The sequence below is a fragment of the Mastacembelus armatus genome, chromosome 12, assembly GCF_900324485.2.
Source record: "Mastacembelus armatus chromosome 12, fMasArm1.2, whole genome shotgun sequence".
NCBI classification, from domain to species: Eukaryota; Metazoa; Chordata; class Actinopteri; order Synbranchiformes; family Mastacembelidae; genus Mastacembelus; species Mastacembelus armatus.
This window is the reverse complement of record NC_046644.1, coordinates 12,110,736-12,129,074: the sequence shown is the minus strand read 5'-3', so window position 1 is coordinate 12,129,074 and position 18,339 is coordinate 12,110,736. Positions and strand designations below refer to the sequence as shown.

General features: G+C 38.9%; 1 protein-coding gene across 2 annotated transcripts in view; it reads right to left on the bottom strand.

Annotated features, from left to right (window-relative positions):
- Positions 1-1,994: 1,994 nt before the first annotated feature.
- wdr70 (WD repeat domain 70) overlaps positions 1,995-18,339 on the bottom strand; it is a 33,090-nt gene continuing 16,745 nt past the window's right edge. For both annotated transcript variants that reach the window (XM_026298033.1, XM_026298034.1), the window contains 8 exons: positions 14,629-14,728; positions 14,106-14,190; positions 13,865-14,003; positions 7,831-7,931; positions 7,614-7,693; positions 5,918-6,034; positions 3,418-3,580; positions 1,995-2,720 (listed from right to left, as the gene is read on the bottom strand). In XM_026298033.1, the coding sequence (XP_026153818.1) occupies positions 2,633-2,720; positions 3,418-3,580; positions 5,918-6,034; positions 7,614-7,693; positions 7,831-7,931; positions 13,865-14,003; positions 14,106-14,190; positions 14,629-14,728 (873 nt within the window). In that variant the 3' untranslated portion in view covers positions 1,995-2,632. The remainder of the gene's footprint in view (positions 2,721-3,417; positions 3,581-5,917; positions 6,035-7,613; positions 7,694-7,830; positions 7,932-13,864; positions 14,004-14,105; positions 14,191-14,628; positions 14,729-18,339) is intronic.

The following is an 18,339-nucleotide window of genomic DNA, read 5'->3' as shown; positions in this document are numbered from 1 at the left end:
AATATCACATTATTTTACTGACACTTGTTTTATTTTCAAGGCAGTTTTAAAACTATTACTCCAGAATAGGACAGGAACCATCACATCTTTTAAGTGAAATTAAAAACATCCGTGTGAGAGTAGTGGTCTCCCTCGGGATCTGTAGTTGCGTTCTGAGGGTCCAACCCCTTGAGTCACAGAGTACAGGAGCTGCTAGAATGCCTGCCTATCAGCGTACGTTACCCGAAACCTAACTCTGGCCTTACACCAAGTCTGAGAAAAGGCTTTACAGTGGTTACTGTCCCAGTAGGCTTTCAAGTTCACGGGACTGCCTGTGTTTCTGTCTCTGCTCTGACAGACAGGTCTTACTCCCTGAAAGGGGATTTGAAAGCGATCCTCTGACATGAGTCTTAACCAAATATCCCCACAGGCAAAAAGTATTTTGGTGAACACAGTTTAAGAAAGATCTAGCTACTGTGGTGGCTGTCATCACCAAGCAGATGTAAATATAGCAGGACTAGATGTTTTGACAAACGATTATGTTTTGGAATTACTTAGGGAAGACACTGTGTGGGCTCACTGTGCTGTTACTACATATAATAATGTGTGCAGCCTGGTTTATTCCTAAAATATAGCAGAAATATACATCCAGGAAAACAGGATGCTAAGTAAAGCATGTTGCTGTGTCCATTGAGACCCTGTGAGGGGATGGTTTGAAGTGGAACAAAGAGAGCCCTTGGGGAGGTCTTGATGTTAGCACGGATTAGGGACCAAGGTATCTGTGCCCACCCAGCAGCAAGCAAGCCAGCTGTACTGTGTAATCCCGCTGCACACAGAACAAATCCACTGCATCAAGCTGAATTTAGGCCAAACAGTACACAGAGAGCTAAAAACTCTAGATTTTATCACAGCATACCTCATCAATTGGATCATCTTCTCTTTTAACAACTGATTCAAGCATAAGCCTTTCCAGATGAGAATGTGCAGTTAGGAGACTTCCCAGAAGCCTCGGAGCTTCCCGCTACTCCTCGATACCATACATTAAATGTGAAAACTGTGACCACTGTTAGCTCTCTCACCTTTACGGCTGTTTGCTCAGCTGTTCCTTGGCGATTAGTCCTCCAGTTTTGATGCAAAGGTAAACAAGCATAAGGTAAAGATGCAAAAGAGTCCTCAGTGGTAATATTAAGGAAAAAAAGGGTTGCATTTGTTTTCACTCCTTGTGTTAACAACTCTGTGAAAAAAATCATGTTGTCTAAACTGTTTTGTGTTACAGAACCAAAGCTCTTGGCAAACTTTATTTTTGTACAATATTCATTTTATAACTTTTTACTGAATTAAACTTGTTTCTATTAAAAGAGCTTGTCTCCTGGTATTCTGCCATGTACAATAATCCACCAGTGCCAGATGGTGCTAATTTGCCTGGATTATGTTTACACAAGCATCATGTAAAATTGAAGATGAAAATTTGGGTTAAATGGGGGAATTGCGGGGATGGTTTTGAAAGATGGCCTCTACACTGTGGTGTCCCCTCCTGTTCTGCATTCCTGAACACAAGCCCAGGGTCGTACAGTAAACAAAAGTGAGCAGTAAAGCGCCACTGAGCTGTAAATCAAAGTACCCTAGAATGTTTCCATTGTGCAGAGAAGATATGTAAATGCTGATGAGAGAACGGCAGAGGTACAGTGAATCATTAAGCAGGGGCTTAGGATGTGTATATAATGTATAACTGAGCTACTACAAGATCTGTTTAATAGCAAGTCTCAAGTATTTATGTTCATTTGCAAGTCTTTCAGGAAAACCCTCACTGAATATAATCATCAGCTAACTAACAGTGTTAAGATGTTGTTTTCATTCTATACAAACTCGAGGATCATAGGCTGACGATCTTCCTGATGAACGGTGTGGTATGTGGATAAAAACTGCAGAAACCGATAAGTTGACCCTGTAATTAGAATTTGTGCGTCAGTGTATATGTGTATATTATATTATTTATATAGGTTTAAGCTTGGCAATAGAATATAAATTCCTTTATTTCATTTCTGGGGTGGGGTACAATGTGTAGAAAAAAATCCTAAATAAGCAGATTGGAGGAAGTGATATAGCACATCCAACAAAACTGTACACCTTTAAAAACTGTTAAAAAATGCTAAAAAACATTCCAAAATAAGGCTGAAATGTTTCAGCTTCTTTGCAATTTATTTATTTATTTTTTTTATCTGGGCAAACTGTTATTCATAGTTGATGAAAAGACCCAGACCACAAAATCTGGAGCTGATTTATGGAGCATTAGCAAACTCTGGAGATGTGGGACAAGAGGACAATAGAAATGATGAAAATAAAGTCCATAAAGTCAAAACAGATATTCAATGCCAAGTTTTTTTTCCAGTGGTTGATAAACTACAATGAGAGAAACATAAACCTGTAAAAATTATTTTACGCTTGCTCAGTCAAAATGCCTGAACATTTGAGTGTGTCCCCTCAACACGGAAGCATGCACATAAATACATTATGCTTAAAAAAAGCTTTACAGGGGGCAGGACAGGCTGTACAATTTATTCACTTAATTTATGCTCCTGTGCAGAGTTTCTGACAGTAAGTCAGTGCACTGGGATTGATCTTGTATAAAATGAGCTGCTCCAGTTGCTGCACCTTAGATCTTGCGTTTCTTCCACTCTGGTTCCTTGTTGGCCTCCTCATCTTCATCTGATTCTTCTGCAAACAAGGGGTCTGGCTGGGTCCTAAAGGCGTTTCACAAAACCAAGTAAGGATTCAAACATTTTTCAGACAACTTCAGAGTGAAGCACTGAACTGAAAGTTGAAGAAAATAACCAGATGGCCAAGCTTGAAGTTTGATCATTTCTTCTGTGCAGGCCAAAAGAGAATTGAAAACTTTCAGGCTATGGCTGTTGTAAAATTACATACAGTTACTAAGACTCAGTCTAGACCTGGTTTTCCCTCAGCAGTTAACTTGATGTGTAATATCTCCCAGTCAAAGCAAAGAAAGCCATCATAGTGACTATCGGCCTACTGCATAATACAGAGCTCTGCAAGCAGCGATGTATGTTAATCTCATTTATCTCCTACAAGGTACCACACTACTGTGTTTAACTAAAGAATGTTTGCTTGCAGTACTTTACAGACTCAGAAACAGAGTCTGATTTGACTCACAGTCTTGTTCCAAGCTTACATAGCTGTCTGTAACTGATAGCAAACTAGAGCTGCTCATTACTCTCCTTTCTGTAGTTTCTAGTGTGTAACTGTAAAACTCTTTAAGCATTTATGTGTCACACCAGCAGGAAGAAACCCAAGTACCACCGCAATGTCATAAGCAGCACTCCTAGTACTCAGCTTACACTGTCTACTAATGAGAGAAGTGAGTGAGGAAGAGAGAAACAGTGAGGTGTGAAGTGTATGAATGATTCATATTTTTCTTACTTTTTATATGCCGGGGCAATCCAGTAAGGCTTTTCTAAAGCATCCTTGGCGTGCCGTAGGATGGCCTCTCGTGGGTTGCTGTCATCTGTTATATCTAAAGCAATGTTCTTCACAATGAATGAAGACAGAGTGCCACCATGAGCTGCTACTCTGCCTCCGCGACCTGTTAGGACACACGATTACGTACAGGTAACACTTCTGTATAGAAAAACCATCAATGTTGGATGAGAGAATTGTTCCAATACTAACAATTAGCAATTACCTATATCCAAATATAAGATTAATCACTATGACATGATACTTATATAAACATATACATACAATTGCAGTTTTTAGTTAAAAAAAAGAAAAAAAAAGAAAGAAGTGCTGTACCTTTTAAAAACCTTCTTATATAATAATGAAGTAAAAACCCAGACCCAACTCTCTGTGAAGCTGGACATTTATCAGCAAAGCACAGACAGATGTAAACTGCATACTCTTTTCACCTGATAATCCTAGGCCTGTTGACAGCATTTAGCTGGCTAGATTGCCAACCTACTTATTTATCAGAGAAGTCATGATATCTAGGATTTTATGCTTAGTGATTGTTATTGAATTCTCGCCAGTCACTGTGCACCTTAGTAATGTTTTATGTAAATGCATTCACATTTATAGCATTTGTCAGCCTTAACGTAAACATGCTCACGTTTTGTCAGTGATTTCAAAGGTTAAACAATCAGCCTGATGGAATCCCAACAGGCAATAAAATCAAACGTGGTCCTGCTCAGGATGTGAAGCAGTGACTTCTCAGAGTTTTGTGTCAGTATGAGATTAGCAGGAGGCCATCAGAAATGCTGCTGGGTGGACAGAAACTGTTACTCAAGAAAATGTGACAGCACATTACTCCAGCTAACATCGCAAATAGACATTTTTACAGTCATATTTATTTACCAGTTAAAGAAACAAGATAAAGTGTGTTAATTAATAATCTTTAGAAGTGCTAGTGAGAATATTTTTGTACTCTGGATCTAGGAATCATAGCTGTTTCTACATTTGCAGCTAATCAACTCCCAGATACATCCTCTTAATAAATGCACTGATAGGAAAGCATTATGGATCTTCTAATGTAACATCCAGAAAGTGTTGAACTACTCCTTTAACTGTATGATGACATGGGCAAATGTATTTTGTATGTAAATATCCCACAGCATTTATTACATTACATGACAGTGTGTTAATGTGTTTAATAGAAATGTTGCTACTACTGCCACTACTAAGCAGTTTTCTTAAATTACCAGCAAATTATCACTTTATGAGCGTTTTATTACTTTGGACAGATTTATATTGTATACAGTTATTTCATTATTGCTGCAGAGGCAGCAAATCCAAGATTTGCTGTAGTTAAAGTAAATCTGTGCTGTTGGCTGGAGCTGACTGCACTTAATAGAGTTTCTTCAGGGAAAAAACTTCCTGCTTTCCACAGAGGACATTATTATGGTTGTCTTAAAAAGATCTAGGATAGGATACGATACACTCACATGTGCGCACACGGATAAACACACATAAACACAGAGGGATTTCCTGCTGTAGTTGGGGCTGTGTGGGGATTGAGAGGCACCTCTTTCCATTGTAAGCAGTCAGCCATCCACCAAACATTACCTTGCACTTATGCAAAGTCATTTCACAGAGAGGATAAACAATTTAAAGACAGCCTGTCATCTAAAAACCACTGACCTGCTATCAAGTAGTCAAACTTATTTTCATGAAAGGGACTGTGCAGACTGTTCATGTTTCTGTCTCAGCCTCTATAACACAACATGTGTTCATGCTTGGACAACCATGCTAAAGTGTTGGAATTTTTAAATAATGGCATTTACAGTAGCAAATTCTTTATCATGTATGGAAAAAGAAAAAAAAAAAACAGTTGTTGAAACATTTGTTTTAAATGTGCACTCTACTGCAAATGCAATCATCAGTATCAGTATATATCTAAGTGAAAAACCAGTGAAAGTAAAAAAAATAAAACAGCAGCAGTGAAACAGCTGGGACACAACATAGTAAGGAATGTTGTCTGGCACCTTGGCTTATTACAAGGAAGCTCAAACTGTATTCATGACAATGCATAGGGTTGGTCTTTGTGAATATGTGTATTACAGCAGATATAAAAACACATCAAACGTGGGTTCCAGAGAAAGTTCACAATATATCATTATGTCCAAGCAGTTAAGAAATATGAGGAAACAGCAGGTTACAATGATCCTTTGAGGGGCCAACTGGGAGCAGTGCTATTATAGCTCTTGACTTTAGCTGGATTGCATAACACTAAGCACTTCAACAAATGTGGATTTGTACATCTGCCTCTGACAGAATCATGTATTCATCCAGTTACAAACATGACTAATAATACACTTTAAGAACAACTGTAGCAGAACTGCAGCCATACTGTACGTCGTCACCAAAACAAAATAAACGACGACGACAAAAAAAAAAAAAAAAAAAAAAAAAATCAAATGCACATTACCTGGTCCAGACACAGGAGGCTCTGGTTTGTGGGATTTCTTTGGATCAAGTCTGTCCTTCTCCAGCTGTTTTCGTGTACTCCTCTGTCGGGCCTCTCTGAACATGGGTAAGGCATGAGCTGGAGACACAGAGGGTAAACAAGGATAATCAAGATCACATAACACAACTGCCGAAATAAGCAGGGCAGGCATCTGGCAATATGCTCAGTGTTTGCAGCCTATGTATCTAACTATCTTGAATTAACAAAAAGGCCCAGAAAGGGAAGCTGATAGTGTTGTCAGACAGTGCAGAAACACATTCTCTGCTATTGTTACATCTTGCCAAAGATGCGTTTATGTGAAAACACACACCTGTTGGCCTCTGGCAGCATCTCTTTTCTTGTGTACTTTTGCTGCCACAGTGCACACCAACATATTCATTATAACCCCCATGTTTAGATACAGACAATCACCCTACCACTCTTCACACTTTTGTGAGCACTATCACAATAAAGGCCCCGAGCACTTAAATCTGTGAGTGAACATGTGCACGAGTAAGTGTGAATGAGTGCCCTCAAAGATCTCTGAGAGTGTGTGTGTGTGTGTGCAAGCATTTGTGTTTGCGTGAAGTGAGTGTGCGCTCTGCTCTCATCCTCAGTCGTTACAAAAAGACACTTTAGTAAAGGGCTAGATAAAGTGATTTTCCATTCAGGAGCCCTGTCGCTGTTCAGTGTTAATTCTTCTTCTCCACGCTACATTAAGCAAAAAGGTTACTGTTAACAGATTCCCTCGCTTTTCTCAATGGGCCATCACTTGCTTCCTGTCCCTTCTAATTTTCCAGTGCCAGGGCATTAAGTGCGTCACTTGCAGCTTGTGACAGTCAAATGCCTGCCTACTTCACACCCTGTTGGCATGGCAATGAAATCACATGATGCATCTGAAAAGGCTGCAGTAGCTAGCCCAAACAATAAATGGTGTCTGGATTGGGTCTCAGCAGCCAATCAGTAATGACATGTCGACAGCTGTTCTGTTCTTGTAGGTTCATGACTTCAGTCTGCGGGCAAAGGAGTGTGCAGCACGCACAGGGGAGATGACAGCCTCGTGTGTCGCTGATATGACAGGATGACAGGTAGGGGTATAGGGTGTGCGTAGTGTGTGCCGGCAGGAGATCACGCCAAAAGACATGGGTGAGGCGCCTGTCTGAGGCGTGATCCGAATGACTGCAGACCACATGGCTGCTGCGTGGCACAGTGCCCTGCCATTGTCAATCCACTCATCCACACCCTACTCGATCAGCTAATGGGCCTTGTGAAAGCCCCGAACAATCTCTCATTCCTAGTAAAGCCCCTGGTATGAGTGTGTTTGAATGTCTGTGTGTGTGAACAAGATAGAGGCAAAGAGGTAGCATGTAAACAATGGCTGGTATTTTTGTTCTATACATCTGGGGAGGAACATAGTTGCTCAACTTGTCACATAATACAGTTGGAAGATGGTCAGCATTGTTGTGGTGATGCCTATTACAAAGGTATCCTGCCATATTATGTGAAGAGCGCTGCTGAACAGATGGACTCAAAATGCTTACGTAGTTGTTTACTGAGTAAATGGCAATATATGAAACTGTATGGCATGCATAGAAAGGTAAGAGAGTAAGAGGTGCAATAATCATTAAATGGTAACGTTTGTGTGTGGGTTTATAAGAGCGGATATGGAAGAACTTACGTGTGATGATGTAATCTTGTGTTAGCAGCTCTGCTTGTTTCTCTTTTCGTTTGCTCTTCACTACACATAGCTTAGCCCCCCTGAAAAAGAACTAGTTGATTAGAAAAGATGCGATTTGAAGGTATCGTACAGAAAACAGAAGAGCAAGGATGAGACCTTTTTATTCACCATTTTTTAAAACACCAGACTTATCCCTAAATGTCTAGAGTGAATATACCTGTGGCTTTTGGCAGGATCATAGTAGATCTTGGCCAGTCCATTGCCAGTTCCCACCATTATCTGATTAAGTTTTGGGTGCCACAGGCAGCGGACGACACTCTGGAGAACACACACACACACACACACACACACACACACACACACACACACACACACACACAGAAATAACAAGATATAGTTAAATGCTTATGTATAACAGCTGCAGCTGCTTACAGCGAATTGATAGTGAAAATCATTATTATGGTCAGACTTTCAAGGATGTTTTTGCTTATCAGCCAAAAAAGGCAACAATCATATTTTATTGTCATGAGCATTGTGAGTGTGTGGCCCAGGTTGATTGTGGTATAGTAGGGATCAGTCCCAGTGTGCTCTGCTGCTCTACTTGACTATATTTGGTTGTTGGGATGAAGGCTGGATCCCTGTCTGTGTGTGACAGATGGCCCATTGCCAATAGGCGAATGCGACCACATTTATCCAGAGGTGTGTGTGTGTGTGTGTGTATAAGAGAGAGACAGAACAAAAGAAGGACAGAGAGCAATACACGCACAGTTGTTCGACAGTGATGAAATCCCTCTGTTCAGTCTGTGACATGTGAGCTGCAGGACAGAGATAGACTCTCCACAAGAAGACTACTTTCTTGACACACAGAGCATCACAGTTTTCTAGTGACTTGTGTTTTAGAGTGTCTTCACTCACATGCATCTGTATGTTGCTGGTGTGGTTGTGTATATCATGAACGTTTCAAGCATATTTATGTGGAACAGAGAATGGAGTCTCGGGGGTGGGTAGGAATACGACTGCTACGTCCAAATTCGGTGACGGTGAAAGCTGCTTAACGCCCAGCTGTTCAGCTTCCCACCAGGATACTAGGGGAAGGCATCTCCATCAAACATCACATGCACGCGAGAACACAACAGGACACACACTTGCAGACAAGCACATGTACATACATCTACAAAGAAATATGTATGCATGTCTAATTGATGTTTTACTTAAATTCTATAATTTAGGCTGAAAGTTGCTTCAGATTGCATTTCAGGCAAGTATGCAACATCATAGAGATTTTGTGCTTACAGTGAGTTAAAATAATTCATGATCTATTACAGTTTTATTGGAACATCCTCATACATTTCTACAATATCACGCCAGCAGCTCAGTGGAGCTAGGCTCATGGGACAGATGAGGGTTAATCTGCTCAACCAGATCATGGGCCATCTGTAATTGATAGAAAGATCTGGAAAATGCTTTACACATGATGTGCTTAACATCAGCCTCACATATTTAATTCATATATAGATCACATTTATAAACAATTAGAATAAATAAAAACACTTAATATGCACTGCAGAAAACAAAGTGTTCTCACACAAAAACAATCTAAATATGTCTAAACTGTGAAAATCTGCTGAGAGACGCTATTTCCATATATCAATATATATGTTATGTATGCTGAACAAATGAAGTCTACACACTGCGGATGTGCTTCAGTGTAAATGTGTAATGGGTTATAAATTGTCCTGTCAGGGTTGCTAAAGCAACCAGACAGTCCCCACATGGGAGGGAAGGCAGAGATGACAGTCAGGAATTTTGTTACACTCCACAGGTACTGTCAAAGATTGAGGATTTCACCCAATGCACGACACAGCAGCACAATGTAGAAGGGTTTAAACCAGGCACTAACCCAATGTAGAAACAGCCAAGTAAGTGCAGTCCAGTCAAGTTCTGAAAACTAAAACTTCAGACCGCAACAAATCATTGTGTCAATAGTGGAACAAGTCAAACAGAAGGAGCAAAGAAGCCTAAAACAGACCGGTTCACTGGGGCCCACTGCAGCTGGATCAACGGAGATATCCACAGCCAAGCACAGTTCAGGCCAGTGCAAGAGTTAGACTGCTTTCCAGATATTCAGAGCAGCATGTTTATATTCCTGTTTGGGTTCCATGTCCACAAAATTACATCACATCATGAAGGAGGAACCTTTAATCAGTCAGTTCCTCAGTAGCAGCCTTCTATGTCCTGTTACATTAAAATGCCAATGGCAGATTAGGGATAAATAAGAAAACAGCCACTCACCCAATATGTGTGCTGATTATGAAATAAAGTTATGCAGCAAAATTGGGACGCAACAGTCACAGCTGTGTGCCTTGTTTAGTCGCTGGTGAGTGGATCCAAATGTGCACTGCAGCATTAGACAGGCCAACTGAATGCAGTAAGGGAGAGAAGAACATTACTCTTAGCACTTCAGCTACACACTGAGTGGGCACACAGCCTGAGAAGTATGTAATTAGTAAGAACTACTTTACTGGAACAACTGGCTTTTAAATTTTGCAAGGTTTACTTGGAAAGATGCACAAGTAAGAAAGGTCTTAAGGTCTACCTTCTACTTTTCAAGCTTGGCTGGTCTTACTGAGGAAGGAGACCAACCATTTATGTCAAAAGATTCTTTAAAGAACATAGCACAGGGAGCAGTTCAGTGTCCAGGAAGAGAAAAGCATGTGATCGTAGTTAGAGCATGGCCAAACAGCAACTAGCGAGGTGGCACAAAATAGTTCTCATCCACAAGAATCACTGCCAAGGCAGATTAACATCATAAAATACAAATTAGAGATACTTTATGATTATTTAGCTTTACTTCTGAAATACAGGATCATTAACCTGTAAGTCAAACTGATTATCACACTTTAAAATGTTCAGATACCAAGGATTATCATCTCATATTTGGGATGTTCCTGACTCACTTTTTCCTCTCGCAATACCATTTTCGATACTGATATATTTCTGTGTGGAGTTTGCATGTTCTCTCTGTGTCTGTGTGGGACATGCAGCTTAGACTGATTTGTGGCTCTAAACTGAATGTGAGTGTTTGTATATCTCTGTGTGTCAGCCTTGTGACAGACTGGCGATATGTCCAGGGTGTATTCCGCTTCTTGCCCAGTGTCAAGTGCGACTGGCTTCAGACTCCCACGACCCGTGATAGGATAAACTTTGTAGATAATGGATGAATGATTTAATTTATGTTGTGACACTTCCCAAAGAAGATCATACTGTTGTAGAGCCTGAACAATGAAGGATTTTTAAGGCTGATACTGATTCTAATAGTTGATTTTAAAATCTAATATGCCAATATTCTTTCATCACATCCTGTGCATGTAAGGTCAAATTTGAATAAACACACAAATCCGCATAAAGTATTACAGAAAGTGAATGAAGGCTGCATCAGCTGGCTTTCCTCTATTTAAAATCCAGCCTTAAATTCAATGCTTTGATATTCAACAGAGTCTCACCTGGTTCTGCCCCTGTTGATGAACTAAGGTAAGATTAAGGGTGTCTAAAATATTTACCAAATGGGCCTAAATCAGCCTCCTCCTCCACTCCCAAGCACACCCAGAACCCAGGTCTGAGGTTATGTAGACTGTTTAGTTAGAAATGATTGGTGGCCCTTCCTTTCACTTGCCTGCCTGGTACTCCATTTTATTAGGACTGCACTTAAATTCCTGGGCCATCCAAGAAGCAGACGGCTGATGTAAACATAGTAAATAGCTCATTCATCAGGTTCACTGAGTGCATGTCAAGCAGAAATAACTGCAAAAACAATAAAGACACGTTTTCTGAAAATATCTTTTTCTGAGAAATATGAACATTCATTAAAATACAATAAAATACAGAAATCCCTCCAAATAGGACAACAAAATAGTCTCTGCTGGACAATCTTATGGTAACTTCTGTCCTGGCCACTCTTAGTATAGCTCATACTTAGGCCTTCTGACACAGGGTAATGCATAAACCATAGCTTTTATGGATACAAATTAAATAAATTAAAGTTTTATTGCAGCAGCAAACTCAAATATAAATTGGTTCAAATGAAATTTCCATTATCTAAATAGGGTGACATATTTTATTAATGAAAAAGGCACAATAAAAATACTGTAATCATTACCATAAAGAGGGTAGTACAGTTGACTAAAGTAAAGCTATTGCCAAGGTGATTGGCAGACTGTACCACTCTCTAGACCGCATTTTTTGTGCCACGGAGTTGGATTTTGTGGGGAATGGGCTGGATTTCTGTACAGCATAAAGAGTGAGCAGAGGAAGAGGTTTCAGAATTTCTCACAACGGCAGATGGTGGAATGAGTGAGAGGCCAATGGAAAAAAATCACTTCCAAATGTTTACCCTCTTCAGCAAAGTGAAAGAAGACAAACGTACAGGGAGTGATGCGAGGGAGGAGGAGGGTTGCTAAGTCCTAAACAGACTTTTTGACCCAAAGTGTCTCAGGTCTTTCTTTGGTGCTGCCAATATTGATATCATCACCACTGTGAAAGTGGCTGCAAATGTCACAGCTGATTCTGCTTATAAAACTTTGTATAGACTTTGCAAGAAGACCTTAAAAACAACACACAAAATTGATCACTGCTTCGTCTAAATGATGTCCAAAAAATGTGGATTATGTTCACAAATTAATAATGCCACCTACAGTCTAAGTGACCAAGAAATGTGAACATACAAGTGTACTTCAGTTGGAACATGCTGTTTAGCTCTGTCACCAAACTCTAACTATACAGAAAGAAGAGGACAAGTACAGAAGCACCATCGTCCACACAACAGGGTATCTCAAAAATGTGGTTTTAATTTTGAGAAACAAACAACAGCAAAGGAATTTTTTGTGGGAAGTGCCAGTATTGAGAACAGTGAATATTTTTTTAAGTTAAAAAATGCTTTTCTTAGCAATTATAGGCACCACAGAAACCAGAGAACTCAGGATTCAGTAAATCTTTTGTTTAAATTGACAGATACATGGCACATTGTCATATTAAAGTTAGTGTAATACAATTTGTAATGTTTTGATTTAAACCCTAAACATAGAGTGAAATTCATGTCATATTTAAATAAGAAAATAATAAAAGTGAATACAGCATTTTTATTGCTGTTTAAAACAGCAGATAAAATGAGTCCACCCTCCCCTCAGATAGTGCACCTGTGCAATAGGGTGTACGCTTAATGTGGGTGCAGTGCCAAGGTTTGCAAGCTAACAGCAGCTGGCTGGCAGGACAGAGATCCCTCAGACACACACAAACAGCTTCTGTCTGATTCCCTCCTCTCTCAGATATGTTCACTCAATGGGCCATGTGAAGGCGTCATGACTTAGCCAGGGAGACCAATTCAGAACCCATTAGCCATAACCTCACTGTTATGACAATACACTGAGTTAAACCTGCTGAAAAGCGTTCGGAGGAGGAGAGAGAGGAAGATGAGCAGGAAGCAACAAAACATTTTTTTCTACTGAAGACAGCACCTCTGTCCTTCATTTCAGCACATATGGCTGAAAGCCCTCACCAAATGGATTTCTGAGAAAGCAGGATTAGCCTTAAGTACATATTATGCCAACGTGTGTGACACTGTGGTCTGTGCATGTGAATGGAACATGTTGTTTGTGTCCGTAGATAATTTAATTTCAAATGCAATTTCAAAGGCAGTACATGTAAAAGCATTAATAGCTGTCCTGCCAAAGGTTTGTGGGAATTGCCGTAAGGAAAGGTCACATTACTCCACTTTCCCAGCTCAAACAACTTTTTAAAGTTTCCTCCTTTGCTTTCACTTCCCCTCCTTAATTCTTCTCATCTTCCTCTGTGTTTTTCCCAAATAATTACAAATACTACCGTAAATTTTTCATCCTGGCATAAAATGGAGAAACATGTCTGCTTTAATCTTACAATAAGAAATAATTCTGTAGTGGGTTGAACAGAAAGTTAAATTAATCTCCATATCAGGCCAGTAAAATCTCTACAGCTGTTAACTGTTGTTGTGTTTTCAAAGATATTATCATAAAAAAAAATAAATAAATAAAACAAATTTAAGGCTGCGGTTTTGTTAAAGCCCAGATTACTTATGAAGAGGAGAAGTGTGCTTTCATTATGTTTCTTTTCCACTGTGAATCATTTGAGTTATTTTGGTTTGTAACTGACATATATCACCCAACTGAAAAACATCTTGTAAGGAGAGGATTTGTGGTTGTGCAGAGTGAAAAAGCACTTACTGCATTGGTGACTTCTATTTCATAGAGTCTCTGAAAAGAGGTTCGGTCAAAGAAAACCAGCTTCCCTTGTCCCTCATCCTTCTTCACTGATGTCCCAGTTACAAGCAGCTTGTCATCTGGGCTAAAACAGCAGTCAGTCCTAATAGTACACAAAAAAACATCAGTCCATAATCTACGCATAACATACTCATATGAAGAACAGCTAACATGTAGATTGTAATTGACAGTTAAAAAATCTCACATGGAAAAGTAGTTGGTCAGTCCAGTAGCAACAGCCACAGGCTTCGCAAATTTGCGTATATCCCACGTCTTCAGGGTGTCATCTCCTAAAAGGAACAGATGACAAAAGCTATGAAATTTACTCTACAGGTCACTAAAGTGGAACTTCCTGAAAAGTTATTTAATTTGCAATAGTGTACCAATTTTGTAAGGTAGTACGAGTTATTTTTCAATTGCATAAAAATATGTTGGGTGAATGTCTTTCACAGAATTATTCCTGTTTATCTTTGTGTTAGAAAATCCTGACTAGATGAATATATCAAGGTGACGCTCTAGTTTTTTTGTGTATTATAAGTCGTCTGTTTTGTTTATTTCCACACTCAGAAGGAGACAACCTATCCCTTTACTAAAAAACCATCAGTTTGGATGAGGGATGAAGCACTGGACCTAAAAAGTGAAGACTCAGGCTGCTGATGAAAGCAGCCTCAACATGTGCAATAGTTGGCTTTGGGGTTTGGCAGATAAAGCTGAGGTCTTTTTCTTACCTCCACGTGTAGCGAGAGTCATGCCATCATAGGAAAAAGTGAGACAAGAGATGTCTGATCCTGGAGTGTGTGCTTGTCGACAGTGGAACTTTGTATGGACCTAAAAAAAAAGCAAAAAAATTAGCATTGACTGCATATTGTAAATTTATAGAGTCAAGTATATTTTTATGGTTTAATAGTGTAGCAGCAAATCAACAAAATAAAAATACTTGTGAAAATCTAAACTCCAGCTTATTTATGTAGTTTTTCATCACAAACAGAGACAAAAAGATAATTAGAATAAATGTATCAATTACAGAATAAAATTAAAAAAGCACACTCTGGGTTCTTGCTACAGTTTGTGTAAACATGATACCGTAGTCACTACTGATCAATATTAAAAACAGTTGTTAAAATCTCCTGATGTATTACATTGCTTTGCTCACTTTTTTCCCCGCAGTAAGAAGAAGACTGTTTCATTCTCAGTCTCCAAAACAGCACACGGTTCCCATTTTCCCCATTAACACCATACAATATATAGCCTACAACATCTTATGAAATACCAGCAACTTAACCTACTGTACCCACCACGCTATAACACTATAGACCACAGAGATTTACCTTGGCAAGCCTAGGTGCTTGTCTGTTATTTGGATTTGCTGTTGGTTCTACCTGAAATAGTATTATAATATCCCTGCTGCTAGCCGGCCAGTAATGCACAACAGACGTCTTTTAAACTGCAGCCCTCAGGTAACATTGCCCTTTTGATTCTTTTTTTTTTTTATTAGCCATCTTTAAACAAGTGGTAAGTCACAGGTCTCAGCCAGTAACAACAACTATTTTGCAAGTCATAACTATAACAGGAAAATATCAGCCACCATCAGGCCAATTACAAAATATAGGTAATATTACTTGCTTATATAACAAAATCTTATTGTGAATGTGTGGGAAAGTAACATGCTTCTCACCACAAAAACTGTGAAAGGAGAAGCCCAGAAATTTTTAATACACTATATTACTATCCATGGGTAAATACTACTCATTACTGGCCTGTGTAAACCTGTGAAACTTGTGTAATATCTTCTGCGATTTTATCCAATAATAACCCTGATGATGTAATTTTGACTTAAGCTAAGAGACTACAAATTTTTAACAAAAGGATTATGTTACAAACTGGGGTGGAATTTCTTATAAGTAATTAATCAAGTAAGGAGTCCAATGAAAGATGCTACTAGACTATCTCACTAGCATCAACGTTTCCTGTGAAGCCTAAATCATGAACCAGCTCCAATTTTTTTGAGCACCATATGAGTAATCCTTAAATTGACAGAAAATGAATCTACAACTATTTTGATATGAATCATTCAAAAGGTTCCTATAGTTCCTGCTTTTCAAATATATGGATTTGTTGATTTTCTTTATCTTATGTGGTGGTGTATTGAACATCTTTAGGTTTCAGTCAAGTAAAACAAGATATTGCCAGCATTTCTCTATATTTCTGGAATTTCCTTCGGGATCAATAAAGTATCTATCTATCTATCTATCTATCTATCTATCTAGCTATTTTGAGACACCATCACAACCAGATAAGATTTTAGATGAAATGTCCAAAATGTTCCTATTCCAAATTTTAAAAAAGGAGCCAAAACATTCTTAATTAATCACACTGTAGTCATGTGTCAAACAGAAACATTTTAACTTGTATAAACAGCTGTTTCCAAGAGGGCCTGCCATTCAATACTTCCTCAGTGCTAACTCAGTGAGCGTTGTGCTGCTATAGTACAAAATGAGTGTGTGCCAAGTTCACAGCTCCAGGATGAAAATAACCCACCTCAACAGCCCAACCCAACTCAATGAGAATAAAATTAGCTAAACTTAAATTTATATTAAAGAACTTGTCTAAATAAAAAGCAATAATACATTAAATTCATGGTGCCTTATTTTTTACCTTGGCTCAGTACAACTAGATTACAGAGATCGATCATTACTAGATGCTGGTGAAGCAATAGTCTGGGAAGTAAGCTTGCTAACACTCAAACAAACATAACCTTGGTTTATACGGCTACATTTTCATTAATTCTGAACGGAATGCAAATAAATCAGTGAAAAGGGAATTGCAGCAATACAGGCTTTTGACCAAGAACAGTGGATAAGGAATTTAAAGTGAGCACAGAGTGTGGAAGACAGATAAGATAAAGGAAATGTAGAGAAATGCTGGGAAAAAAAGCAGCAGAGTGGAACACGAGGTGAATGAGTGTCCTCACGTGTCCTCATGATACAAAAAGGAAACGAGGCCATACTTCACTCCCAAAGCAAGTGGAGGGAAGTTATTAACTTGGACAAGACAGATAACAAAGTTACCTTGAACTGTAGATAAGATGGATTCCACTTTTTCATGTCTTGGCCACTTAGCCTCTCTGTCACTCCAGGGATAATTTTCTGCTTCCCATCATCATTTTACTCGTAGATTACCTCTGACTTAATTCCATTCACCTTATTTGCTGCTTCAGATTATCTACCTATTTTATTTGCTGCACTAAAATTGACTTGGGTGAGAAAGTCAAGAGGTCAATTCATTTTAAAAAGTCAAATTTCTAATCTTACACCAAGTGTGGAATAGATAGGCCATGGGTTATCTGGTGGCAGCTGGTGTATGATGTTTAAGGCTTAAACCACAGACACAGTCAAACACATTCTGCCTTTAAGGTACATCAGAGCTGAGCTTTGAGAATTACTAGTTTTATTTTTATTTTATTTTTTGATCAGCCCAAAAACAAAGACACCAAGGACACCACTGGAACGCCATGGAATCACAATGGCCACTCCCAGTGCTGTATCATATGCACATAGACACTCACAGTTTATTAACACGAACAGTTTCCATTCATAAAACTGTGGCCACATCTTTGCGTGGTAGACTTCACATGGGTTGGGTGGGATTTGCGGACTATGAAAGGGGGGTATTCCAATTACCCATTTTCTTGTAATTATCTTGTCTTATGAGCTACTGCATAAAGACACACCATAAAATGGATCTAGTTGAGAGGCTAGTCCAGGCTAGTTTCCACAGGCGGCAGGAAAATAAGTGGATGAGAGGTGCAGAGTTGCAGGGCAAGAATATATGGCAGAAAACATGTAGATATTACACCATAAATATACTGCCAGGAAAATGAGACCAAATTGCTCAGATTTGCTCAGATGTGGTTTTAAAATAGCTTGCTTTGAAACGGAAATTAAAATGTGTTTTTCACCATAGCCACAGGTTTCTTCAGGTTAACTAGTAAAAGTTATAAGCTCTCGTTCAATTCACGATGAATCATTGCAATTTTCTTCTCTCTTCATCTGCCATATTTCTAAGATTTACACCATCTGCTGTTAGCACATACTGTTTTAACCCCATTTTATCTTGCATTGCTGTGTTATGTTATACTGGCCTTAGTGCCTGTTTTGCTTGAACTTAAGTTAATTGTTTCCTGCATGTCTATTTATATTGTTAAGAACATATCCTGCTTCCAAACAGGTGGAACGAGAAATAAGACATGACTCCTGCCATACTCAATGCTGAGAAAATAAGACAATAAGGCAGAGATTAACATATAATTATATAAAAATAACAAATGAATGGGAAGGTCAGTACATAGGAATTTTGGTAATATAATCATCACTTGACTTTGAATCAGTCAAAGAAGAGCCTTTAATAGGTCACTCATGGTTATTCTAGATGCTTAGTCC